At 38.7% G+C, this 26,411-nt stretch overlaps 1 protein-coding gene across 1 annotated transcript; it reads left to right on the top strand.

The window, feature by feature from the left end:
- Nucleotides 1–1,631: 1,631 nt before the first annotated feature.
- On the top strand, nt 1,632–25,357 carry wu:fl23c11. Its single transcript, XM_036139135.1, has 16 exons — nt 1,632–1,980; nt 6,660–6,687; nt 6,771–6,896; nt 7,602–7,658; nt 9,510–9,613; nt 15,566–15,671; nt 15,753–15,794; nt 16,411–16,544; nt 16,634–16,696; nt 16,787–16,844; nt 16,952–17,175; nt 17,645–17,692; nt 17,830–17,881; nt 20,887–20,982; nt 21,066–21,104; nt 22,535–25,357. Exons 1-16 carry the CDS (start codon nt 1,870–1,872, stop codon nt 23,332–23,334), a joined length of 2,088 nt encoding a protein of 695 aa, XP_035995028.1. The 5' UTR covers nt 1,632–1,869; the 3' UTR covers nt 23,335–25,357.
- Nucleotides 25,358–26,411: the final 1,054 nt, after the last annotated feature.

Here is a 26,411-nt window from a genome sequence, read left to right as displayed (position 1 = left end):
AACTGTGGAATTAATTGGTTAACACGTTTCCATGTACATATCATCCCTGTATGCTTTTTTTTTTTTCAAATAAGCAAAACTAATAAGAGCTTGTTTAATACTGTTGCAATCTGCTCACTATATATAGGTGCTTTTCTTTACAGCAGTATTTCTTCCTTTTTAGTAATATGGCCCACGAAGCTTTAAATAAAGATTAGATTTTTTTTAACCACGAAAAAAAAAAAGAAAAAGAAAGTTGACAGTTGCAGATTTCGCAGAATAAGCAATTATCTCGCATGATTGCGCCTTTACAGTGCGTGTGCACACGTGCACCTGTGAGGGCATGTAAAGGTATGCAAATGTTTTAGAAGGTAGAAACTGGTAAAACGACTATTTCCACAAAAACATAGCACACTCTAATAAACCTTGTGGCATCTTGTTTGTATGTATGCCAGTGTCGAAGAATTAGATTCTGCTTTCTTTTGTGAATACAATAAATAAATGAATAAAAAACAAAATAGAGCAACAAATCAATGAAATTTGTTTTTTAATTCTCAAAGAGATGTGATGAAATTACTCTGGGCAATCATAAGAACAAGTCTCTTTTCAAGGTAATGTTAGTTTATGATAGTTTTTTAAAAGCACTCAAAAAGCACTCAAAATGGAAAGTTAAGGACAGATCAGCTCTTGGAAAATGTAAAGTATAAGTAAGTTCTTTCAAAACGCTAATTACAGTTAAACATGCCCCATCAAGTGGGTGGATAACTGATCCTCAGCTTATGCAAAAAACATGTGATTAAAAAAGGCAATACAACATGATATCACGATATACTTGAAGCTCATTATCATATAAAATAACACAATCAAAATAAAAAAGTCCATCTTGGTCAAATGGCACCGAATTGTAAGAATGAAAACTTTCACGGGGAACTGTGTGGACGGCACCAAAGTTGTGCCAAAATCAACATTTTGGCCACACACAAATTTTGGCCACACACAAATCAACAGTTTCCAAAACTGAAAAGTAATGCAAGACTAATCCGAAGGTTTCCACATTCCTTTGTTCCTCTGTCACCAAATGTATCATTTTAGCTGTTAACTTAAATAAATAAATAACCCTGCATCATTCTGATGCTGTTTTTTTTAAGCGATGAAACCTCCTGACACATTTTTATCTAGATTTAGCTGACTTCCTCCTTGCACCTCGTCAAGCTTTCATCATAAAGTAGTAGTAGCCTAATAACAATAATAATAATAATAATAATAATAATAATAATAATAATAATAATAATAATAATTATTATTATTATTATTATTATTATTATTATTATTATTATTATTATTATTATTATTGCTTCTTGGTAAAAACAATAGGATTTAATCCACAAGCTACCAAAACAACAACAACAAAAACTAACCAATCTTGATCAAAATATGTTACTTGAAGTTGTAACTGTATTCAGATGTATGGAGCAGTTGTGGAAAACATTACCATCCAGTATATCAAGGCTGATGGATTGGATGGACACTGACTCGTTGTGTGAGATCATAACCAAAAACCTTTTTTTTTTATGTACCTTTTCTTTGCGGGCTGAACGCCAGGATCCGCCCATTTCACGTCAGAAACTTGTCAACAAGTTTTCCACGACCTCACCTGAGCAGGTACGCAGCAGCGGCGGCACGCCCGGTTGGCAGAGCACGTCAGTCAAACAGAAACGGCGGGCAGAGAAACCTGTTACAGGCAGTTCGTGAGTGCGGATCCAGCAGCAAAGCAGCTACCTCTTTTCTCTATATTTTTTCTTTGGACCAGCGGTGCTCCATGGAAGAAAACTTAAAGGGGGAGCTGGGACCAGAGGATTAAAGCGTCCCTGCCAGCTGCGGGCGGCAAACATGGCTCCTCTCCTCCGCGCAGGAGCGCATGTTGCCTCTGCGCTCACTCTCTGGCTGCTCCTGTCAGCAGGCGCGCAGGAGAAGCGCCCATATGAACTCACCTGTGGCGAGGTACGCGGCTAAACCAAGGTTCTGTTCCTTCAGCCTAAGATTGGACCTAATTGGTCTGTCTGTACTTCAAATGTTTCATTATTGTGTGGGTTATGTGTTATGTCTGTTTTATGTTTTCTATAAGAAAAAAAAAAATGTCCCTTCAGTATCTAGTTTTCGGGGTGTATTGTGCGTCAGACGCGCATCCAGGCAGGCGCAACGACAGGGATGAAAGTTTAATGCCTATTATTTATTTACCATTCGCTGAGCAGGACACCTTACCCCGCTGCTCCAGCTCCGAAGAAGGCTCACTTTTTACCTTTTTAATAAAGTATTAAACAGCCTTCTGATAAATCCCACGAATGGTTTCTAATTTTCTTCCAGGGATGCGCCATTGTTTACAATTCTCAAGAAATGGGAACGTCACTATTTCAACTGAGTAAGGAAGACTCTTATAGGTTTATTCCACAGAGGGAATGCTTTAAATGCTTTTTTTTTTCTCTCGGATCGGTATGATGAATATTACTTAAAGCTTATGAAAACCCAAAATTACGTTTTTGTGAAAATTTGAAATATACATAAGATGAATAAAAAAGATATTGGTACCACTTTACAGCAGGGCTCCCCTTATTGCTTGTAAATAGTTCATATATATGTTATTAATCTGTAAACACGTTATAACTCATAAGTGTTTATTATGCATTCATTAAGGACCAACAAGGCAAGGCAAGGCAAATTTATTTATATAGCACAATTCAGTACAGAGACAATGCAAAGTACTTTACATGATTAAAATATAGGAAGATAAAACAGAATAAAAGCAAGTAGGGATAGAATGTAGAAACAAAAAAGAACATTAAAAACAGTAAAACAGTTGAACTAGAACAGTCAAAGGCAATTTTAAACAAGTGTGTTTTTAACAAGAGATAAAACTGATCAGTTTGTGCTTATTAACTAGTAACTTAGTCTGAAATGTTTAATCTAAGCATCTCCTGATGAAATACATAGTTTAACAGATTATGCTCACTATTTGGTGAGAAACTGGTCAGTTTTGTCTATTGCACACCTTAATGAATGCATAATAAACACTTATCAGTTATTAATGTTGACAAATGAATTGATAACATATCTATATTTATTATTTATTTATATCACTATTTATTAGCCATCTATAAGGGGAGCCTTATTGTAAAATGGTGCCTTCTGTCAACAAAAGTAAAATATCAGTAAAATGGTACCCGAAATCAGCAACTCAGGGTACTTGCTGAAGAATCTGGCTTTTCAGGGAGCTGTAGCCAAGCCTCTTAATTGAAAGTTGTGTGGAAGGAAAAAATACAATGGAATTAACCAGCCCAAACAACAGGGAGAACCTTAGATTTAAGACAACTGTGAAGCAAAGCCTTTTCAAGCATTAAATGGAGATTCGCCTGTTCTGGACTGTGGCAAGAATCACCACACACAGGCGTCTCCAGGAGATGTACTGAAACTTTTGCATTCCTCATGTTAAGCCATCACTGAACCAGCGATTATGTCAGAAACAGTTAATTAAGGCTGAAAGCTTTAAGCTGAAGCTTATTTTGCTGGAGTGGAATTGTTATTTAAAAAAAAGTCTCGCACGCAGCAGGGAGGAGTCTTTTCACTAATTGCTTTCTCCAAACAATCATTGTTCTGCTTTTTTTTTTTTCTACCCACGGTTTTACATAGCAGGTCGACAAAGCCGTTAAAAATATCTGTATTTGCACGCAAACAACTCGGTCTAGATTGTCTCCGACTGATCTGCAGTTTAGAGGGGTTAACTAAAGAGGCAAGGTTTTTTAGAAAGTGAAGAAAATCAAATAAATGTAGCATTGTACCATTTGTGTCGTGTCTTATGTAAGTAAGACACGACTGGATTGCCAAGCAACGCACATTCTTTTACACAACGTGGCCTAAATTACTAACTATAAAACAAGAGGTCATGAATGTAGGGTGTGTAAACGATCAGAATGAGGGAATTTAAACGAGTGGTTAGTGTTGCTTTGGAGATTTATTAGTGATGGTCCTAACTAGAAGAGGGCCCCTAAATCACGTTCCTATTCAACCGACTCGACCTCATTGTAAATTTAATTAATTTAGCATTAAGTGGTAATCCCAACGGCCTATTCTATATTTGCTCAAAAGAAACTGGTCGCACGACAATGAGTCAGCAGGAAAACGATTAATAGAAAGAAAATTTGCAGGATAAACAAAAGAGACATTCCAGTATGACGGCAGCAAAATATAGGATAGCAGAAAACGAGGGGAGCTTTAGCTTTAACACTGTTTCCAAGTGATAATCTGCCTTTATGTGTGGAAGCATAGATATAATTTCTTTACTGTTCCACAAGCCGCAGGCTTTATTCTTAAATGAAATCATTAGTGACAGTTTTCTATTGCCGCCACTTTCTCCTGAATAGAGGTCAACCGATACAACTGCCGGACGATATTTTGGGCTGAAATTTGCATTTTTTTTTCCTTTTTACTGTATCGGCATTGGCTGATACAGCAGCCATGCCTTGAGATCACGTGAAGCGCATACATTGTCGCTCCCTCCCTAATAGAAAGCGGCTGGTAATGTAAGACCGAGTGCCAACAACAACAGGAGATACGTTTCCATCTTGTAATGTCGTTTCAGCTGTCTAGTTTAGCCTTTGGAAGTGTCACTGTGAGTGGGAGGAAACAGCGGTGTGCGTCTGTTTCTGTGTCTGATCTAAAGCTGACGAGCTGGTGAGCTGCTATGAGGATTTGCGTATGCACATGAAAACAATTACCAATCACTACGCTTACAGTATCTAACATTACATAAAATAATGTCCGTACACTGCAGCGGCGGTCAGTGTTTTTGTGCCTCCTTCTCCCCACTGAACTAAAGAAGCTCTTTAGTGCATTAAGTGTGAGCAAAGCGCCGCCGTAGGAGTCGTTAATGTTAATGTTTAAAGGCCAGTCTGGAGACTTGTGTAACGTTTGTTATCATTGCGTCGTTTTAATTATGTAAATGGAGGAAGAGAATGCAATATCGGCTTCAAGAACTGGCCCCCAAAAAATCGGCAGCACATGTGAAGTATCGCTTAGAGTGATCTCAAAATAACTGGTATGAGCATTGGCTTTAAAAACACCTGCATCAGTCGATCTTCACTCCTAGATTAACCCGGATTTGTCACACAGGCTTTAAAACTAAACTAAGCTGTTTGATATAAAATATATCCAGCAGGCAAATTCAGTAACGGGGGCAAGGCAGAGAGGTAACCGATTGGGATGAATAAAATTTTAGATTTTTATTTATTTATTTGGGGTTATTTTGATGGAGTTTACTTGGAAAATCTAATCAGCAAATCAGTTTAAATGCACCAACCGTTCTCAACGTGATTCAGAAATGGGCTTCGTGTTTTCAGTGAACAATTTTTGGGTTCCTAAACCACAGAATGCTCCACTTTTACCGGCACCCTAATACTGGAGAACCTTCTTTGTTGTTCTGGTCAGATCAAAATTTCACAGTGTGCTGCAGTTCGCCAAAAGTCAGCTTCTAAAATCTTTCGTACCTCCCTTGATATAATGAGTTTTTCCAGGCTTTTTTTTTTTTTGTCACAATTTCAGATGTTTTAAACTTTTTGATCTTTACCTAGACTGCAGCTATTTAAATGAGTGGGTGTGTAGCGAGTTATATAGATCAACAAGCATCTGCCTAACTTGAACGGCGTGTTCTCTCGTTGTTCTATTTAGGCACATCTTCACCACGGTCGTCAACACTTGTGGAGTCGGCTGAATGTATTTACTGTCGGTTGTTGGGTGCATAATTGATCCCGTTGAGAAAAATCAGGAAAGCTTCTTTAAACTACAAGTTTATGTAATTTTCGTGTGTGGAGTGTACACTCATTTTGCACTTCCCAAATTATATAGCATTGTGTTGAGGTGGCCTGTTGAGGTTTCGGCTTGTTGACACCTACCCTGTTCTTTGTGTTTTAGTTCTCTTCTTCTTACATAATTATCTCCCTGTTAAAAAGCCACCTTAAACAGGAACAACAGCAAAAAAAAAAAAAAAACTACTGAATGGCTAAATATGAACTTGCATGTGAATTTTCTGGGAGGAAAAAACACATAGAATGATAGATCAATTAACATGAAAGGTCAAACTAATAAGTAATTCAGCAGAAGAAAGCTAAGAGAGATTATGAGCCATGACTCAGTGCGGGAAAAAGATGTGGCTGGCGGTTGACTCAGTGGCAAAGACTGGAAGGAAACATTAAAAAGGAAATATAAATATGATTGCTACCAGCAATTCCTGTTTTGATTTGTTATTATTTTTTGTTCTGCTTCTTTTTGACACGCCAAAGCTCTGTAAAAGGCGTTATTGTAACAACCAGAATTCGTGCATTTGTCCTGTAATTATAATCTAGTATGGATTATTCCTGTTTTGAGTGAATGCTGCAAATCTTTCATGAAAGCCTGTGAGTTGTATAAACAAACTTTGGAGGGAGGATTTGCATTAATTTATAAACAAAGGTAACGACGACCTCAGATTTTTACGTTTTAAAATCGAGCAAGGCTGAAAATGAACCGTGTGTTGTGCAAGAATAAGCTGTAATGGTTTCGCACAACGACCTGAATACCTTTCAAGCCAGTGATGCACTTCTGAGGCGTGGTTCATCGGCATTTCACACGTGTTTTCTCTCTCTCCCCTCCAGGGTCTCACTGCCTGCCGTGCGACCGAAGGTAGCTACATGACACGTTGTATATCGGCTTCTGTTTTATGAAAACAAGCTTGCAGGTGGCCTAAAGACACTTTTTCTCTGCAGCGATCAGCGGTGGACCACCAGATCCCTACGGCTCTCTGTACATCACACACATTCAGCTCAACGCCACTCATTGTCGCTCTGCTTCCACATGTGAACCATGTCTGCAAATTGAAATCAGTCTTCAAGGTAGTTTCAAATATTTATTTTCAAATGTTTGTTCCCCCCCCCCCCCCCCCCCCAAACTTAAAATAAATCACAGCCTAAATACTGACTGCAACAGTGGGCGTTCTAGACCAAATTTAGCAGGGGGGCCAGGGTGGGGCCAGTTTTTTTTTTTACAGGGGCACAGAACAAAAGATTGGGGGTGGGGGGGGGGGGGGGGACTTAACAGGTCAACATTTCATCGTTTAAAATATTAAGTAAGCTAAAGAGCCAATTGTGGCTCTGGAACTGCAGGTTTCAGACCCCTGATCTTTTCTCAATACAGCGGGAGCTTAACGTGAAACAGCTAAATTTTAATGATTGTTATTTTTTTTAATATTTATTTTTTAATTATTTTGTTATTTTATTATTGGGTAAAACATAAACAAAAAAAAATATAACTGATCCAAATGACCAGTCAGTCATGTTATCTTTGTCATCATTTATCATCCTAAGAAATTTAACATGTTTTTTAGTACAGGGGCCATAACAGGGGCCAGGAACAGTTCTACAGGGGCACTGGCCCCTGTTGGCCCCTGTCTAGAACCGCCCCTGGACTGCAATATTCATTTTCCTAACGTGGATGTGTAGCTTAGCTGTTTCCTATACGGTTGTCATAGCTGTGAGGATTACCGCTGTGGTGTTTTGTAACGCTGCTTTCTCTGCCGACACAATGGCATGTTGCTGCAGATGTGGATTTCGCAAGGAGCGCTTCTGAGGGGTCAGGTGACGACAGCGACGAGGAAGGTATGAAGAACATAAATGAGGATTGCAGTTATGACACACTCCATAATATTGGTGCTCCAAACGTGTCATTAACTTTAAAAATAGTTTCACTGTAGTTGCATAAAATGTTGGGAAAACCTTTTTATTTGACCACATTTATGCGTTGGGAAAATAATCCCATGTTAAATGAATCATTGTTTTTAGATAAATCGTCGCTGCCTGATTTAAAGGCATCAGGGGTGTTGTTACTTTTACCAACGTATTTTTGGAAATAGGTCAGTCCTTAGTCATCTAATCTTCTAAACATTCCACACACACAAAAGAAAAAACAACGTTGTAGAAGCAACCAGATTTTTATTTAAAATCTTGCCATGCAGTCTGTCACTATTTCCTTTTAAAGACAAACAGCATGACAGAACCTCCACCATGTTTACGTGCTTTCCACGTTGTCATCCTGTGATTTCTGCCAAACTAAACTGGTGTGTCGGTTGCAAAAAGGCTTTATTGTTGACCTCAGCTGACCAAAAAAACAAAAACAAAAAACAGAATTTAATTCATTATACTTAAATAGCAGCAAATTGCAACTAATGCCATCTCAAGGAACTTTATAAAAGTAACAGTTCCAATTTATTTAATAATTAAATCAATCTAATAACAGATAATAATATTAGTAACACATCAAACCTATTTAGAGCTTTTTATGACACTCAGATGCTTTACAAGGAAAGAGAAACACAGACAAAATATATAAAATCCCATTTAAAATAACACATGTTACCCAGTTCAGGGTAAAGTACCTGTAGCCTTTAGAAAACTCCACATGTTTAGGCTTGTGACGGACAGCCATGATTTCTTTCTGGTACGTCTGCAGACTACCTGCTGGCATGTTGATCATATCTAATAGTGGTTATAACGGCCCCAGGTTGCCACGCTTTGTAGCAGTTCTCCAACATTGAGCCTTGGAGCTTTCTTACCTCCCTCATCGTGATGGTGAGATAGACTTGGGTTCTTTTCCTGCCTCGTTTGTCACAGTTGAATTTGTTTTAAACCTTTTGATCATTGCTCTGCCTGTAGGCCTTTAAACAAATAGCTGCTGTTTCTGGAGGTATTTTCTTAACTTTTGATGGTCAAAACAAATCTGTCTTATTTTAACTCCATGGCCTTTTATTGACTTCACACTGGTGCAGTTTTTAGCTCTGTTGCCTTGCAGCAAGCAGGTCCTCAGCTCCAAAAATATAGTTGTTACATTAATTAGGCTCTCTAAATTGCCATAGGAGTTAGTATGTGTGTGTGTGTGTGTATGTGTGTGTGTGTGTGTGTGTGTGTGTGGTTGTTTATCCTGCGTGTGTTGTCCTGTGATTGACCCCCGCCTCTCGCCCAATAACAGCTGGAAATAGGCCCCAGCCCCTCTATTGTCGACCTCAGCTAACCAAAAAAAAAAAGAAAAAATAATTTAATTCATTATACTTAAATAGCAGCAAATTGCAACAAATGCCATCTCAAGGAACTTTATAAAAGTAACAGTTCCAATTTATTTAATAGTTAAATCAATCTAACAACCGGATAATTTGTAAGGATTATCCGATATAGATTATGTTATTTTGTCTTATTTTTGATAAGTGCTTACGGAAATATTATTCCAACGTCTCGTTGTTTTTCGACAGGTTAATTTAATAGAAATGAATACACACTTTTAAATGCTTTTTCATAGGAAAATCTAAAGGGATTTTAATTGCTATCTGTGTATTCTTAACATACACCCCAGCACTGTACAGAAATAAACGTGAACAACACTGTAGTAGTCAGTTCCCTCTTGGCATCAGATCTCTTTATACTGTAATTTCCATTAAATGTACTTTCTCTGTCTTGCAGGTCTTGTGAAAGTGTGTCACTCCTCCCCGAGTTCCATCGGCATCTGCTGGGCAGTCGAGTTTAAACTAGCCTACGTGAATATGGACCCGTCCTCCGAATATAAGGTAAAATCAGCCTTGTATATAGAAATAACCTCAGCTCCAGTCCTGGTAGAAGTACCCCCTGAGTGAAGTCTGATGTTTTACATAGATTTTACATAGCAGGATGTTATAAAAATGGGTCATGTGATCGTCATCGGGTGTTACAGATTGGCAAACACAACCTCGGGTGAACTGCAAGATTAGATGTAACGCTTTAATATCAATACAACAAAACAAAGACTGAACTCAGAGGCCGTGTATAGAGAGCAGGTTTATAAAAAGCAGGATTTTCAGGACTCCAGTAATAATCTAGGATCAGTAATTGTCGCTGTTTATCGTACCTAGAGAGGTTATAAGGGTCATAGGCAGAGTTAGATCGGAGGCAACCGGATCTGCGCTCACTTCTTTCTGAAAACGTTTCAACACCTATTCAGGAGTCTTTGTCAGTTCTGGTGGCGCGCACGTGAACAACCTGCAGTCGCGATGACCCAGATAACTGAGAATTAGCACAGGCATGTCATATGCAGACAATCTAATCTCCGTATATCTATAGTGAGAAATGTGGCTCTTGAAATTTGTATTCATCAAAGGAGAATATTGAGGGTCAATCTTCTCAGGAGTGGACATCCGACCAGATTCAGTGTAAAGTCACGAGGTGAATTAAAAGGTCGTTTCATGCAACAGGACGGTAGTCTCGGAGGCAGAGGCAAATCAAGAGAAGAATGGCTGAACACTGTAAGGGTTTGCAATGGCCCCTTCAAGTCCAGACCTCACCCTGACTAAAATGCAGCGATGGGACCTTAAGATAGATGTGAATAAACAAATTCCTTACACCCTGGAATCTTCTGAAACAACTCTTTGAACCAAAAAGGCACAATTTCTCCACCACAAAGAGCGAGACTGATAACGTTATCCAGAATATGCCGGGCGGTGGTTCTAAAAGCGTCTGAATCCCAGGGTGTATTCAGTTATTCAAGAACAGATTTTATGTTTTGGTTTAGTTTGGGTTGACTAAATTTTGGCTCTGATGTTTAAATGAGGTTTTATTTATTCTGAAACAGTTTTTATATTTTAAAGACGCTGCCTAGTTGTACCTTTGAAAACAGATAAAGTTCCCTAACTGTGAAGGGTATTTCTTTCCCTCCTATGATTGACTGTGGACTCCCTTCATTCATTCCTGCTAAATACATTTTCCAGGATATAAATTTCCTTTGGCTTCTTCCTGGTAATCTGGTCTCAACCTCCCACATGATGTCATGGCTTATTTGAAAAAAAGAGAGCAGCTTATAATGTAATATGTAGATGTGATGTTTTTTTTAAAAGCAACACCAGTGTGAGCAGAAACATGTTCAAACATCTGGTGGGCAAAACTTTTTCCACTCTCCATATGTAGAGTTATTGAGCCAGATGCAGAATAATGTTAAATTTGAAACAGTTCTTCAAAGCAAGTTGCAAAATTGATTACAAGCAATTATACGGCAAGCAAGCACAAGTCTTAACAAGTTATTGTGTGTTGTGCAAATGGACTAGCCTGAGGAAGAGATTTTTACTATAAGGATTTATTCATTCATTTAATCAACTTGGCTTTTTCTCACGTTTATTTTTGTCTGTGTTGCCCGGTACTGAAAACTACATATAAAACTAGATATGAAGAAGGAAATATAGATGAATACATTAAGAGTCAAAGTGTTCTAGGTGGTTATTTTAATAAATGTGTAACTAATTTGGATTGCTGATTAAACTCAAGAGCCCTGAACAAGAAAGTCAAATAAAACTCTGTTTGGCTCTCTGTCCAGCTTAACGACCGTTTTTTATCTTGCCTGTTCTCTGGATCTGTGTGTTCTTCAGGTTATGTTGAACTAGACATTAGGAACATCCAAACGAGGTGTTTGACCTGCTTTCCAAATATGGTTGAAGCCAATCAGAGTGAAGTCAACTTGGTATAGCTGCATAACTTTTTTGTAACCAACCCTTTTACTGAGGAGGGACATTTGGCCTGACAAAACAACAAGCTGACGTTATGTTTTTTTATTAAATTCTATGGAGAAACTCCATATGTAGCAATGTCAACATGATATGGTTTATACTGGGATGTCATGGCACCTTTAATGGGTCACTGCAAAGTAAATGAAGCAGTACTTGAAATACTTTTCATGTTTAAAATGATAGAAATTTAATTATTGTGGCTGTTTTATGTTGCATTTACCCACAAATAGCAGAGATTGTCCGTTTATTAGGTGAAAGTGTTCTATAATATAATGCTGAAGAACAAAATAATACAAATAAATAAATACCATTAGAATTATCAATAATGCAATGAGTGACTTTAGGTGAATTGACATGCAGTCCTTTCCCCTTTATGATTTAAACTCACTGGCTACTTCATTAGGTTCACATTTGCCACTATTGAGTTGGACCCCGTTTGCCCTCCATTTGTCTTGGAAAACGAACATAGGAGCTTGGAATGGCATGAACACATGTAAAAATGTTCCAGCTAACACAGTTGGCAAACTTGGGATTCAATAAGATAAAAAATGTAAAAATAAGGATTAAAGGTTACGATTCCAACATGGTGATGGCCAAGAAAACTGTCGAATTGTTTGTAGTACGGCTTATAAACGTCCTTTAAAGCTGTACTTTCCACATGTAAATAGCACTTTTAACCTGTTCGGAACAGAGTTGCAGCCGCTATACGTAGCATTGATTTTAAATGCACTCTGACAACTGTCTTGTAAACTAAACATGTTTTATCACAGCTTACTGTTGTTGACGCACGGAGCTGCCATATTGGAACCGACAATCGGCCATTAAAAATGTATCCGACTTTCCAAGAGGAAATTCTGACTTTAGAGGCCGTTACAGTTGATTTTTCCGAACGGAACCCTGATTTTCAGCAAATAGAATGCAACAATAGATCCAACAAGAATCTATTGGTCAAGGTCAATAACAATACTGAGGCTGTGGCCGGATTTAGGAGGATGGGGGCCCCTGGGCTGGAGTCTATATATATATATATATATATATATATATATATATATATATATATATATATGCCCTCTGAAGGATTTTTTACAACCCCCGGTTCTCAATAAAAGCAGAGGTGGGTGCAAATGAACAATTTTCATCTTCTAGACCAAGGTTTTTACAGAGAACATCTTGAAAAATATGAAGAACAAAATACAGATTTCCATTTATTAATGACACTTTTGCATTCAACTTCTTTGTAGGAACTCGAACCACAAACACGACCTACATTTACTCAAACGCAAACCAAATAAGAAAACAATACTCAACCCTGAAAAGTTTGAAACTTTGAGCCTGTCTTATAATGCAGACATGCACAATCTTTGTTTTGTATCTACACTCATTTAAATTTTTACTTTCATTTAGCAGATAAACTTTAAAAAAGACCAAGTTTGTTTTCAAAATTATTTTACAGCCCCAAAGTTGTTTTGACATAATATTAACCCTCATGTCAAAAAGTTTGGACACCACTGCCCTAACCAGTAACACCAAGCCCTTTCAGTAATGAGTGAAAGGGTTATCAGACATTTAAGCCTTAGTCTGATATGAAATTTGAAAAGTTGCCCACTTTTCTGGATTTTTTTGCTGGAGGTTTCCCTTGACGCTCCTCCTCCCCAATGTGTAAGATGCGTCAAAAGTGGACCAATAACAAGCAGGACCCCGCCCGGCAGCCGGCAACGCAGCGGTACCGGCCGGCCGGCACTATCCATTCACAAAAACAGAAAACATCCTTCAGGGCCCCCGAAATGCCGGGGCCCCGGGCTACAGCCCCGGTAAGCCCCTGCTAAAATCCGGCCCAGGCTGTGGCATTTAAAGAAATGTTCAGTTGGTACAAAGGGGCCCAGGGTGTGCCAATCTACTCATAGGTACACCACAACCAGCAGCCAGGCTGAATAGATTCATGCTTTCACATTGTTTACTTCAAATTCTGTCCTTGCCTCCTGAACATTGCAGCTAAAATTAAGACTTGTTGCACCAGGGGACATTTTTCCAGTCTCTTATTGGCCTATTTTGATGAGACTGTGCTGTACCAACATTTCTAGATGCTTCACATTCTTTGAATGCCTTTCAAGTAATATTACTAGCTGACTTAATCCGAAAAAAAAGGCCCAATGATGGCAGGCGAGACAATTTGTCTTGCCAAAGTAACTGAATCTTCCTCAGAGCAGACAGACCATCTGCATAGTGTAACATGAGATAAAGCAACATTGTCAGGTAACTGCAACATTTGAAATGTTTGAATGTGACAGGTTTTTAATAGCAGGTGTTGTTACTCAGGTGTTGTTACAGTTTGTTTTAAACATGTAGTTGTGCAACCGTTGCTGAAGAAACCGTCTTGATTCTTCTGTTCTTTCAAAATGTAGGCCCATCTCAAAACTTCCTTTTCTGTCAAAGATTTTAGAAAGGGTAATTTTTATTTAGCAGCAGTCTTTTTTAAATCCTCACAAGTTCCTTGAACATTTTCAATCAGGTTTTAAAACCCTTTATAGCACTGAAACTGCACTTTTAAAGATATTTAATACTATTTTATAAGCTACAGATGCAGGAGACTCGGTTATTCTCCTCCTTTTCGGTCTGATAGCCGCCTTTTATACTGCTGACCACAGCATCTTGCTTTCCAGACTTGAACTATGTGGTATCAAAGGCTCTACACTGGACTGGTTCGGGTCTTATTTGTCAGATTGGAGGTTCTCTGTAAGTATCGGAGAATCTGCTTCCCCCTCAGTTCCCCTTACATGTGGAGTTCCACAGGGATTCATTCTTGGACCTATTTTATTTTCCATCTATATGCTCCCTTTACGTTCTATTTTTACAAAATCTAATATTTCATTCACTCATATGCTGATGAAACTCAGATTAATTTTCAGTTGAAGCACAACCATCCTTTCTCGCTTAAACCACTGTTTGACTGCCTTACTGGGGTAAAACCTTGGATGGCTTCAAATTTTCTGAACTTGGAAATGGAAATAAAACTGAAGTCGTGATTTTTGGTCCAAGTGGAAAATGTAGGGCGTCCCCTTCTGATCTTAGTAGCCTTGAGCAGTTTGTAAAATCTCATGTGAAAAATCTTGGAGTATTTTTTGATTCTAGTCTTACTCTTGAGAAACAGATTAGTTCTGTTGTAAAAAGATCTTTAAAAAAAAAAAAAACTGAGACATTTATTCATAGTGAATTAATTTTTTATCTTTTGATGATTTTGAACGGGTAGTTCATGCTTTTATTAGCTCGCAAGTCGATTATTGCAATTTTCTGTATGTTGGTGTAAGCCAGGCCAGCCTATCATGAACACAGTTGGTCCAGAACACTGCAGCTCACCTTTTAACACAAACAAAAGAGCGTGAGCATATTTCACCAGTGCTTGCTTCTCTTCACTGGCTCCCCATTCATTTTCGAATTGATTTTAAAGTTTTATTGTTGGCCTATAAGGCCCTAAATGTGCTGGCACCTGCACAGTTGTCTGATCTTCTGCAGTTTTATGTGCCCTCTAGGTCTCTTAGATTTAATGTCCATTTGTTTAGTTGTTTCAAGGTCCAGGCTGGTCCACAGAAGTGATGGAGCTTTTTCTGTTGTAGCTCCTACACTGTGGAACCAGCTGCCCCTTCATATTTGACAGGTCTTCATGCTTTTAAATCTCTTTTTAAAACACATTTATGCTCACTGCCTTTTAACACAGTGTGATTTTATTTATTTGTACAGTGTTTTTACTGAATTATCACTGATTGCATTTTTTTTTGTGTGCAGCACTTTGGCCAATGGCAGTTGTTCTTAAATGTGCTGTAAAAATAGATTTGATTTGATGTAGCAGCCTGGCTCACACATGGTTCGGCCTCGTATTTGTCAAACAATGTCAATTAAAGCTGCGTAGCAATGTCTAGAAACACAAAGCAAATATACAGTAGTGAGATGTGAACATTTAAGTTTACATTGCTTTTATGTTTTCTGCTAACACAGTTGCTGCTGACGGAGAAAGTGGCTTTTGAAACTCCTATTGTGGTTTCAGCTGAGTCAAAGGATACGTACATCTACCAAAATATCACAATTCCAGCACCAAAAGCAGGTGAGTTTAGGTGTTGTGATCTTCTCTAAACAAATAACAGCAAAGGAGAGCCACTAACCTCTTCCTTCTCCTTTCTTCCAGTCTGTCCCTCGGAGCTCTGGAGTCTTTTAATAGAAACTGACGGTAAGAGAATAAGGTTCAATTGTTAATTTTTTTTAAATGTATTGAAAGAAACATTACTTTTAGGTTTATATTCTGTGGAGTGACGAGAGAAGTGTAACTTTCCTTTAAGGTGTGTGTCTTGTTACGTCTAGAAAAAATCCATCCCATAATTTCTTCCCTGAACAGATAAAAAAAAAAAAAAAAAGTTTTGGACTGGCTTACATCTGGTTGAGATGCTCAAAAACATCCAATGTGGCTCCATTAAAGCAATTCTGCAAAGAAGATTGGGTCAAATTTCTCCAGGGGAATCTAGTTATCACAAACACTTGATGCCACTTGCATCACAACCACCTGTTAGGTTTTGGGTGGTTTCCACATGTGCCCAGGCTAATTTGAATTCATTCATAATTTGAAAACTGCATTTTTTGCATTTCCTTGTCTGTTATTACAATTTTGCTCGGTGATCGGAAACATTTAAGTTGGGCAAAAAGTAAATGGATCATCGTTCTTCATAAGCATGTTAGAAAATAACACAATCTATGGATTAATTCGTCTGTACTAACAAATGCTGCTGCTTAAGACGTAACAAAAAGACTAAGGTCAGATATTTACGACGCCGGGCGTGTGGCTCTTTCAGTTCCTAGGCTCCAAGCTGTGACCGAAAACACGGGAAACGTGGTCCAGCTGCATCTGCAAAATGTTCCCGGCAAACAAGACAAGGTCTATTGGGGAATGACCTGGGACGACGTACATGGACAGCCTCTTCAATGGGTCAGTCAGCGCTAAACTATCCAGTCTTCATGCCCACAGTTTGAAAAGTTCACCAATTGTTCACCGGTGTCATTTTCTCATCTGTGCAGCCCAAAGGCAAGAACGAAACAGCTATTTCTTCAGATCTCGTTGCACCGTGCCTCTGTTTCACGGTAACTGACATTTTAACTAGACCAAACGAATAACAAAAGCTACAAGGAATGAATTTTTATCTTTATTTATCTATTTATTTATTTTTGCAGGTATGGTTGTTTGACAAAGACATCAGAGGGAGCTACTGCCCTTTCACAAATCAACCAGGTAAGGGCGTCTTTTGATAGTTGCTGTCAGATCTTATCAGTTTGTGATAAATTAGTTCGTGGAATTTGACATCACACTTTCTGCTTTGCCAATTATTGTTTTAATAGATGCTCTGAGAAGAATGCAGCACAACATGTCCGTGACAATGACGGAGACTCAGCTGAGGGGTGGCGGCACAGGGCTGAGCTGGAATGTAACTTCTCCCTGTAAAGTGAAGGCAGAGGTGCGGCTGTGCAAGAAAGACATGGCAGGGGGCCAGTGCGAAGAAGTGACAGGATCCAAACAGAGACTCGAGCCTACTGGTTGGACTGTGGCACACAGTGTACATTGGGTAAAAAACACATTCTTTAAACCTTTCCTGCCTAAAGGTAGATGTTGGTTCTTTGTTGCCAAATGGCTCAGGCTGACAAACATTTGGAATCAGTCCAGCTTTTAATTATGCTTCATCAGTCGATCCGGTGGCTTGCAAAGATCAGAGGTGAAGTGATTAAGGACATTGTTTTGGTTGATGTTAGGCGTGAACAGTTGGGTTAAAAATAACCCAGTTTGAATTATTTTCAACTCAACCGCTGGGCTATTATAGCATCAACCCATCAGTAGTTAATTTGACCCAACAAGATGGGTCGGTTCATTATAACCCAACAGATGTGTTAAGATTTTCTACCTGTTTGTTTTATACCACTACGCCTGCAGTGTGGTGACAAGTTTCTCTGCCAGTATTTCCAACATCTTTGCGCGTCTCGATCCTTTTATTAATATTATTAATCCATCTGTTTTCTGATCTCTCTTTTTCTTTTCAGCAAGCTGGAGAGTTCTCTCTCTTGCCCCATCCTCGGCTTTGTGTGCAGGTACCATTTTTTTTTTTTTTACTTTTTTTCCCCCGGTGCTTATAAAAAAAAACAACCAAAGATGTCTGTCTTACATCACATTTTTTGCTTCTTTGCACAGTGAACTAATAAACTCTCTCTAAACAAATATTTTACAGGTTAAATCTGAAGGGATGGTCTTGTTCTCAGAGCCCCAATGTCCATTTGAAAGTAAGACTGATGGCCAAACCAATCTAACCTTATAAAATGTCCACCTTTCGTTCTTATGTGGAAAATATGTTTAATGCTCTTTATTGTACAGTTGTGACAGAAATTTGTTTACCGCAAACTTTCCTGCTTCATTGTTGCTGGAACCGTTTTTGTCTGATTTTTCTACAGTAGGCTATACTGAACTCAGAAATAAACATTTACAACTTTTGTTGAGAAATACAGTTAAAAAGATTGAGCAAAATGTCAATAGGCTCTCAATGGGAAAGTGTGAGCAGATGCAGAGGTTTCCTGGTTGCAGATCCAAAATCCTCTAAACTCGTACTTCTTACTTTATTCATCAATGTACTTTTTTTTTTTTTCTTAAGTGAGCTGATGGCTCCTACAAGCAGAAAAAAAACTATTATTAAAAACTGCTTCAGAAAAGAATGAAGCCCTGAGCCACCAAGTTGTGATAAAGTGACATCAGCAGGTCACCAATGAAGAATATTTAGGCTAAAAAACTAGGGTTGCAAAACAACTTATATCTTAATATAATCGATACAAAAAGAAATTATTATTCTAATATACTCTTTTGCCTTATAATCAATATAAACATACCCAGTCACATTTGCACAAGTTGTTGCATGTCTTTCAACCACAGCGCATTAAAAACATTACTTCTGTTTAGTTGTAACGCTATTGGATGCTAACGTGGCTGCATAATAACTCAGGCATGCTGAAGCCAGGGAGAAGCTGACAATTTATTGTAAATTGCCCTGATGTGGTTGTTGATCACTAAATAAAAATGTAATGCAAAGTTACCAGAAAGACAGAATTTGTGTAGGGTTGCCCAATATATTTTCATGGACCACATCCTTGTTTACACGGTAAAATATGCGTTGTACGCGCCTGATTCTGGTTGTTTTGAAACACAATTTATTTTAGTTTATATTGACAGGCAAATGGAAACTCACAGCGACACACTAAAGATAAGCAATTATAGTAAAGTAAAATAATTGCATGAAAGTAAAGCTCAGTTTGTCATATTGTAATTTATCAAGCGTCTTTCTTGTTCTTAACTGAAACTAATCATGTGCCTTCAAAAAAATATTGCCGCAGTAACTAAAGTTAGAGGAGTGGTGGCACCTATGCCGGCACTTCCTGGAGAGGCTGCTGGGTTTCTTGTGCGACTCCCACAGACTGCCACATTTATTAAGTCCCTGAGCAAGACTCTTAGCCCCAGAATGCCACATAGTGGCAGCCCACTGCTCCCTAAGTGATGGGTTAAATGCAGAGGACTAATTTCATTGGAATGTATGTTGCAGTGACAATAAAGACGGTGATTTATTATGTTAATAAAAACTGTATCAAGTATTTCAGGTTAGGTTACTTTATTAACACCCTAACTTAGAATTGCTTTAAAGTGAGATGAGAAAAGAACAACATCAGTTTTGCACCTCGCACACAGTGTTAATAAAATGCATAACAGACCCAAAAAATACAGACTTTAAAAGAAAAAGACGCTCTGAGTACTCAAGGCTCCACTAATCAGGACATTCCAGAGGAATGGCACATCTAAACATACATGAAATACATTAAAGCCAAATTAAATCATAAGAATAAGTACTTTAAGAGTTAATAGATGAATAAAACTTAGCCTATAACATATATTTCATTAAATGTGCAAAGTGTCTCTACATCTTGTTAAATTCAATGACAGACACAGGAACTAAGCTGCTTTTATAACATTGTATACTACATTTTGGATTTCCACCCAGACGAGAGAAGCTGAAATTCACTGTTTAAGAGAGGCGGGTCATTTATCCGCTCTACCTGCCTGGTGTACAGGGATAGCAGGAGTTGTGGTTCACCAATCAGTCGAGGTGACCATTAGCTATTTTATTTTAAGGCATTTCTCTCCTTCAAAGATGTGTGGCCCAACCATGACACCAAAGAATAAGATCAAACGGATTCAATAAAAGCATTGTAAAACATGGCTACAATGGTTCGGTGGATATGAAAGTCTGAGAGTTTCCTTAAACAGAGTAGATGCTGATGAGCCTTTTTACACACAGCTTCACAGTTGGCTTCAAATCTGAAGTTTGAAATTCTAATATGGTGGAAAAAGTCCTAAAAGACTAGATCAGCTTCACGTTTTGTTGTAATTCTTTGAGCTAACTTAGTGGTTTTTAAAGGATAAGACATCTGGTTTTACTTGTATTTGTTTTTGTTTGTTTTACCAAATATTAGCCCCTAATTCTGTGCTTAATATGAAAAAAGAGAAGAAACAAAAGAACGTAAACTGAAGGACAAAATTACACTATTATTGTCTGTCTTGACATAGAAAAGCGTGTGCTATTTCTTTCTATAGCTAAAATTAAAATTGATTCATTTTTTCCAGTAATATTGAAACCTATGAGCTAAAAAGCCTTAGTTGAGTCGTCTTTAAGAGATGGTCCTGGTTTTCACTGGAGTGTCTTTGTAATCCCAAAAAGCTTCATTGATAGCAATTACACCACTCTCATTTAAAATTTTGATAGTTGGATAAATAGCCAATCTTAAAAGCAGCAATAACCCTGCCTGTAAAGCACTTTTGATGCAAGTTGAAATTGACAGCACGTTTTCTTTGAATTAACCACCACTGACAAATGCTTTTAAGCATCCAAGGAGTGTGACCTGTCTCCAATAAAATCATCCCCTAGCTAACCATATGCTCATTAAAATGATGGCCACGGGGCAAAAATACTGTCCATATGAGGCTTTTGAGATTATTTTCTAATATATGTGCAATTACGTGGATTCTGTCTTGCTGTTCTTAATGGCAACCTGGATGCGATGCACATTGTCACAACAATTGAAGCAGTAAAGTTGATGGAAAACAAGATTTCTGCCAGTATCAAAACTTTTTGCTTGCACTATGCACTTTCAATTTTATAATGTTACTGTTTTTGAAATTGTAGACACGGTTTAGAAGGACTTCTTAATTTTTCATGTTTTTATTTTAACGCATTCCTTTTCTATTTTAGCACATCGAGTGAGATGGATCCTGGCACTCCTCGTTGGATTTTTGCTGATGTTTTTGGCCATACTTGGGGTCTATTTGATACGAGGCATTCTGAAAGGTCAGCTTCTTTAGGGTACAATACTGAATGTTTCTGGCGGTTGGTAGGAAAACATCTAAATGTTAACTCTTCTTTTCCTCCAGGATATGTTTGGAGATGGTTAAAGGACGAAGATGTTAAAGGTGTGTGACATTTTTGCCCTCAGTTTATACTGACAAACACCAATCTTCCAGGTGTTAAAACACATTAAAAAGCTATCCTTACCAACAGAATGACTAATAACTAATGATCATCATTATAGACCAAGCAGAGAAGTAGTTGCAGTAAACCACAGCTCAGGTGGGAGAATTTGTCAGTGCAGTTGTTAGTTGACAGAAATCTGGCCTTTATGGGAGACTGGCAAGAAGAAAGTCATTGTTAACAGAAAGCCATAAGAACTCCTCTTTCTAGTTTAAGCTGTAAAAGACTTGAGACTGCTGTCACAACAACAACCCTGAGCATAAACTTACAGCCAGAATGCAGAAGAAATGGTTTGGGCAAAAGTATATCCATGTGTTGGGATGGCTCTGTAAAAGTCCAGACCTTGATCCAAATGAGAATATGTGGCAAGATTTGGAAATCCCACTGAGCTTGAGCTGTTTTAAAAAAGAAGTCTCTGGAGGTGCAAACCATGCTGCTTTGCTGCTTTGATTTTAGTGATTAAAGTTGATGATTAAAGGTGGTTCTGGCGCAAATGTAAGCTATATTATTCGTATTTCTATTTGTCCGAAAAAAAAATTTCCCCCACTTTACAATCATGCTGTTATTTGTGTTGGTCTATAACATAAAATCTCAACATAATGCACTGTGTTTGTGATTGTGACATGGCAAATTGTGAAAAGGCTTTGCAAGTTGTTGTAAAACCGCCATTTTTTTTTTTAAATTTGTGCCAATTAGTTTAGTTAGTTCACTGTGTGGCTAATGCCAGGTTCACACAGCAGTATAATTAGCCCATTTTTTTATTTAATTTTTTTGTGCCCCGATCTTCCCCTTCCGCCTTGGGATGGCTTTCTGAGCTCTTCCTGCCGTGTGTGGTGTGCTAAGAGAGATCTGGTCTGCTCGGAAGGAAGTCGGGACCACAACGACCTCAAATCGCAGATTTTCAACATGTTTGATTGACTTGGCCTGATATCCTAGCACGTGTAGAAGTGCCATAACCAGTCGCTTCCCCCACACCCAAGAAACTCCCACGAGGATACTGCAGAGATCCCTAGTGGAACATGTGGGGATTTCCCCGAAGACAAACAAGCTCACAACATGTTGAGTGTTGTTATTCTCGAGAGGTTTTGTGAGATTTCCAGTCCGACATTTGAATGTTCCTGAGTGAAATTTGCTTGTGTGTGATGTACTTGCCATTTGATACGACAAAACACACTGGACAAGCAAGCCTGCCTATCTATGTTTTTTTTTTTTTTTTTTAATCGTCATGTGAATGTTTAAATCTTGCAGTGTGAACCAGGCATTAGAAAATGTGAAGGATTGGTTCCTCACTACCTCCAACACATTCAGCAAAGTATTTCTTTAGTCTTGCGATTAAAAACAGCCAGAATTAATGTCTTCTTCTTTCCTTCAGGTGCTGTTGGTGGTGGTCACGTGGTGCTGCTATATCCGCCCGATGATGACGACAAGCATCTTCCGGAGCTCCTGTGTCACCTGGGCTCGTCTCTCCAGGCCCTGGGCTTCACTGTGTCTCTGGACCTCTGGAGCCAGGCTGAGCTCAGCGTACTGGGCCCCGTGCCGTGGCTCCACTCGCGACTGGACCGCCTGAAACGGCAGGGTGGTAAGGTGGTGCTGGTCCTGACCCAGACGACGTGGACCAGAGCTGAAGAATGGGGGGCCTTCACATGTGAGAAAAACGAAGAGCATATCAGAGGAGTGGAGGAAGACTCTGCTGGAAGCTACCCGCCTCCTTCCCGACACGTGGATGTATTCGGTGCCTCGCTGAGCTGTATTCTTGCAGACCACCTGCAGGGCCGCGCAGGCGAGCGGTTCATGCTGGTGCAGTTCGAATCGCTCCCTCCTGCACTCCCGGGGGGTTACCGACCACTTCCGCGGCTCTTTTGCGGACTCCACGTCTACAGCCTTCCTTCGCAGAGTCTGGGCTTTCTGACTGAGCTGGCAGGATCCAAGCAAATGGCCTCCGCGTCAGCGAGACGGAAAAGGGCGGGGGGACTCCGGATGGCATCCAGGGCTCTCGCCAAAAGGCTGTCAGGGTTCACACTAGGGACAAATGTGTTGCACCTCGCCGGGGTGTCTCCGGGTTGTGTCGGAGGGGAAGAGGAAGACTCCGGGGACACACTACTCTTAGAACCAACTTTAATTACACCACCATCCAGTCCGGACACAATAGTCAGTAAAATGGAATGGGTCTGACAACCGGGGAGGCTTGTAAAGGGGGGGAAAAAAAGTTATTGGAAGCTTCAGTTAACAAATATACCTCAGTTGATGCACTAAGACATCTACCTATTCATCCATATTCTATATCAGGGTAATCCGTCCTGGGTCGTGGGTGCTGGTGCTTATTTCCAGGTGTCTCCACTGGATGTTTGACAAGAGTTAAGGCTAGGTTTGGGTTGCATGGTATTAGAATACATTGCAATAACAATAACAATGGTAAACATTGCGACAGCGATATCAGTTGCAATATATGCATATTTTTGTTTTTCTTTTCTTTCTTGTCCAAGCTTCCATTACTCTGAGACCCTCAGCGTCTTGGGCAAGGTTGTTTGTGTGTGGTGTGAGCATCTGGTCCTGTGAGACTCTATCCTTCGGGCTATATATTACTTTATCATGTAAAAGGCATGTTCATAACACTTGTAATATATCATCCAATGATTATTGCACTCCAAACACGCCTTTGCTACATGACTATTGTGCACACTGATACTGTGATAACAAATACATTCCCAACATTGAGCAGATCCAGCATAGGGTAGCCTGCACGCCAGGTAGGTTTTCGGCTAGACAACCATGCGTGCTCGCACTGCCACCCAGGGGCGATTCAGAATAATCGGTTAATCTGGCATGCAAATTCTGGACAATGTGAAGACTAAAAACCAGCATATGCATGAGGGTATCATTAAAAGTTTGCTTTATGACTTGTTCAGAAAATGCAGACTAACATCTTGAGTTAGTTTGAAGTGACCAGTTAACCTAACATGCCGGTTTCTGAACTGTGAGACAAAATCCACACGTCCATGAGGACGACACTGAAACTCTACAGTAGGACATGTTCAGAAAAGCTTCATATAATTTTACTGTTTTGCTAGCAAGTAGTAAATTCAACTTGATAAAGCTTGATTAAATTGCTTCACTACAAAAAGGGAACTCAGAGTAGGTAAAATCCTCTTGAAATTAACATATTTTTCATTGATTTGAGCTGGTAAATCAGATTATTTGCCAATGGAATAAGATTTTTGCACTTAAAATAAGAACGATTCATATCCATCACCTTATTCCAAGTGCAGGATGTTTAATTACCTTATTTTAGGGGTAGAAATTCTCATTCCATTGGCAAATAGTCTTATTTAGCTGCTGAAATCAAGGAAATATATACTAATTTTAAGAACATTTTACCTACTTTTAGTTCCCTTTTTGCAGTGTTCTAGCAACAAAAATAGCTCTGTTTTGTAAAGGAATATAGCTTGAGCTGCTGCTGCTGCTGCTGCTTCAGAGAAACTTGATCCAGCCAAGAGACAGGACACCAGCTGGAAAAACAAAATACATGGAAAGAATAATATAACATCTTAGTAATGGTTTACCAAGGGCGTTTGATAGTGATGTTGCAAAAGCAAAGTGGCACTGAACACCCAAACTGTGTACTCTTCCATTCATTTGATATTTAAACCAACCCTTCCAGAGGCATTGTGTGTTTTCAAACTTGTTTACTTCTGCATGACGTTCTTGCACTTCGGTTGGATATTACAAACCCTGAAATTTGTGAAAGAAAATATTTAAGCAAATGTGTACATAAAACTTTCTGTTCATGTAAATATGTTTTTTGCTTTGATCAGGTATTCTGAGTTGGTTTTATACTGTGATTTTGTTTTAAATTTATAAATATGGGATTAAATAAAGCATTTCTTTGCTTGTCTACCAACAGTTATTTCTCATGTATTTGCATAAATTATAGATTTTTTTTTCTATTTGAGAGGAATACATTTGAGAATAAAGATTATTTGGATGTTACAGCATACATCATAGTACAGTTTATCACTTTTTTATGCAAATTTTATTTGCATGTTTTTTTTTTTTTTTTTTTTTACTATTAACATTGTTAGTGTGAGTGTGCAGCAGAAAAAGAGAACTAGGTTGGTACCAGAAAAACAAGGAGCTATAGTAACTAAAGATGTAAAGCTAAAAAGTCACACCATGAAGAGGTTGTACAGAGTAGTTAGAGCTAGATTAGGAAGAAATGTGACAGCCAGCGAGCAGCATTTTAATTTCTTGGAGCACTACAGATGCAGCAACGTTTGCTTTGGGAATTATGGAGAAGGTTTTGTAAGGAACTGCACTGTTTTTATGGATCTAAGGATGGCATATGATAAGCTACCCAGAGATGTTCTGTGGTACTGCATGTCCTTACAATGGTGCAGTATATGAATATGAACAATGAGACAGTGGTGAGGTGTGTGGCAGGACCTTTAGGGATTATGCTGCATTCCATTTACCTCTGAGCTACAAACTGGGAAGTCGGAGGTCACCAGGCAAACAACCATAAGCAACACAAGCTAATAACAATGCCTTTATCTGTGTTGTCTACATTATAGGAAGTTGCTCATAGAGGATGTATAGTAGTGTGAACGATTTAATGAGTGAAACATCAGTTAAAATTCAAATAACCTTGTTACTGCAACAATCATTGTTGTCTATTCAGTTGAATTTTACAGTTGGAGTTCGTAAAAAAATTAATAAAAAAAAATCGGACTAATTTCCATTTTAATAGACCTTCCCGTTAATTTTTCAACCTTGAAACTTGAAAAGTTCTACAGAGAAAAAATAAATAAATGTCACCCTTCAATCACTGTGGTGTAAATAAGAATTTGTTTTTCCTTTAGTTTTTATGAAAACAAAATATGAAAGTCCTCATATTTGTGCTTCTCCAAAAATATCCTGTGTATGAAGGAAAACCTGTATATAATTGAATGCACCTTCCCTACTCTGCACCTTCTTGTATGAGCCGATGTGACGAGTGAATTTCTCCATTGTGAGATCAATAAAGACTATCTTATCTTATCTTATCTTACTGTGATGGTACAACTTATTAAAAAAATCAACCCACCACAATGCATTTAAGATGAAAAGACAACAAGTACTGAAGACTGATCAGTGGATTTGTGGTCAACCATCAAAATCAGGTCAAGAGGGGAGGGGGGGGGGCAATCTAGAGTAGATGGAGACCAGTGTATGAAATGATTTATGACAGAACGGAAATTGGTTAGCTGAATGAT

This window comes from Fundulus heteroclitus, chromosome 1 (assembly GCF_011125445.2).
Source record: "Fundulus heteroclitus isolate FHET01 chromosome 1, MU-UCD_Fhet_4.1, whole genome shotgun sequence".
Lineage (NCBI taxonomy): Eukaryota > Metazoa > Chordata > Actinopteri > Cyprinodontiformes > Fundulidae > Fundulus > Fundulus heteroclitus.
This window is presented reverse-complemented; position numbering and strand designations above follow the sequence as displayed.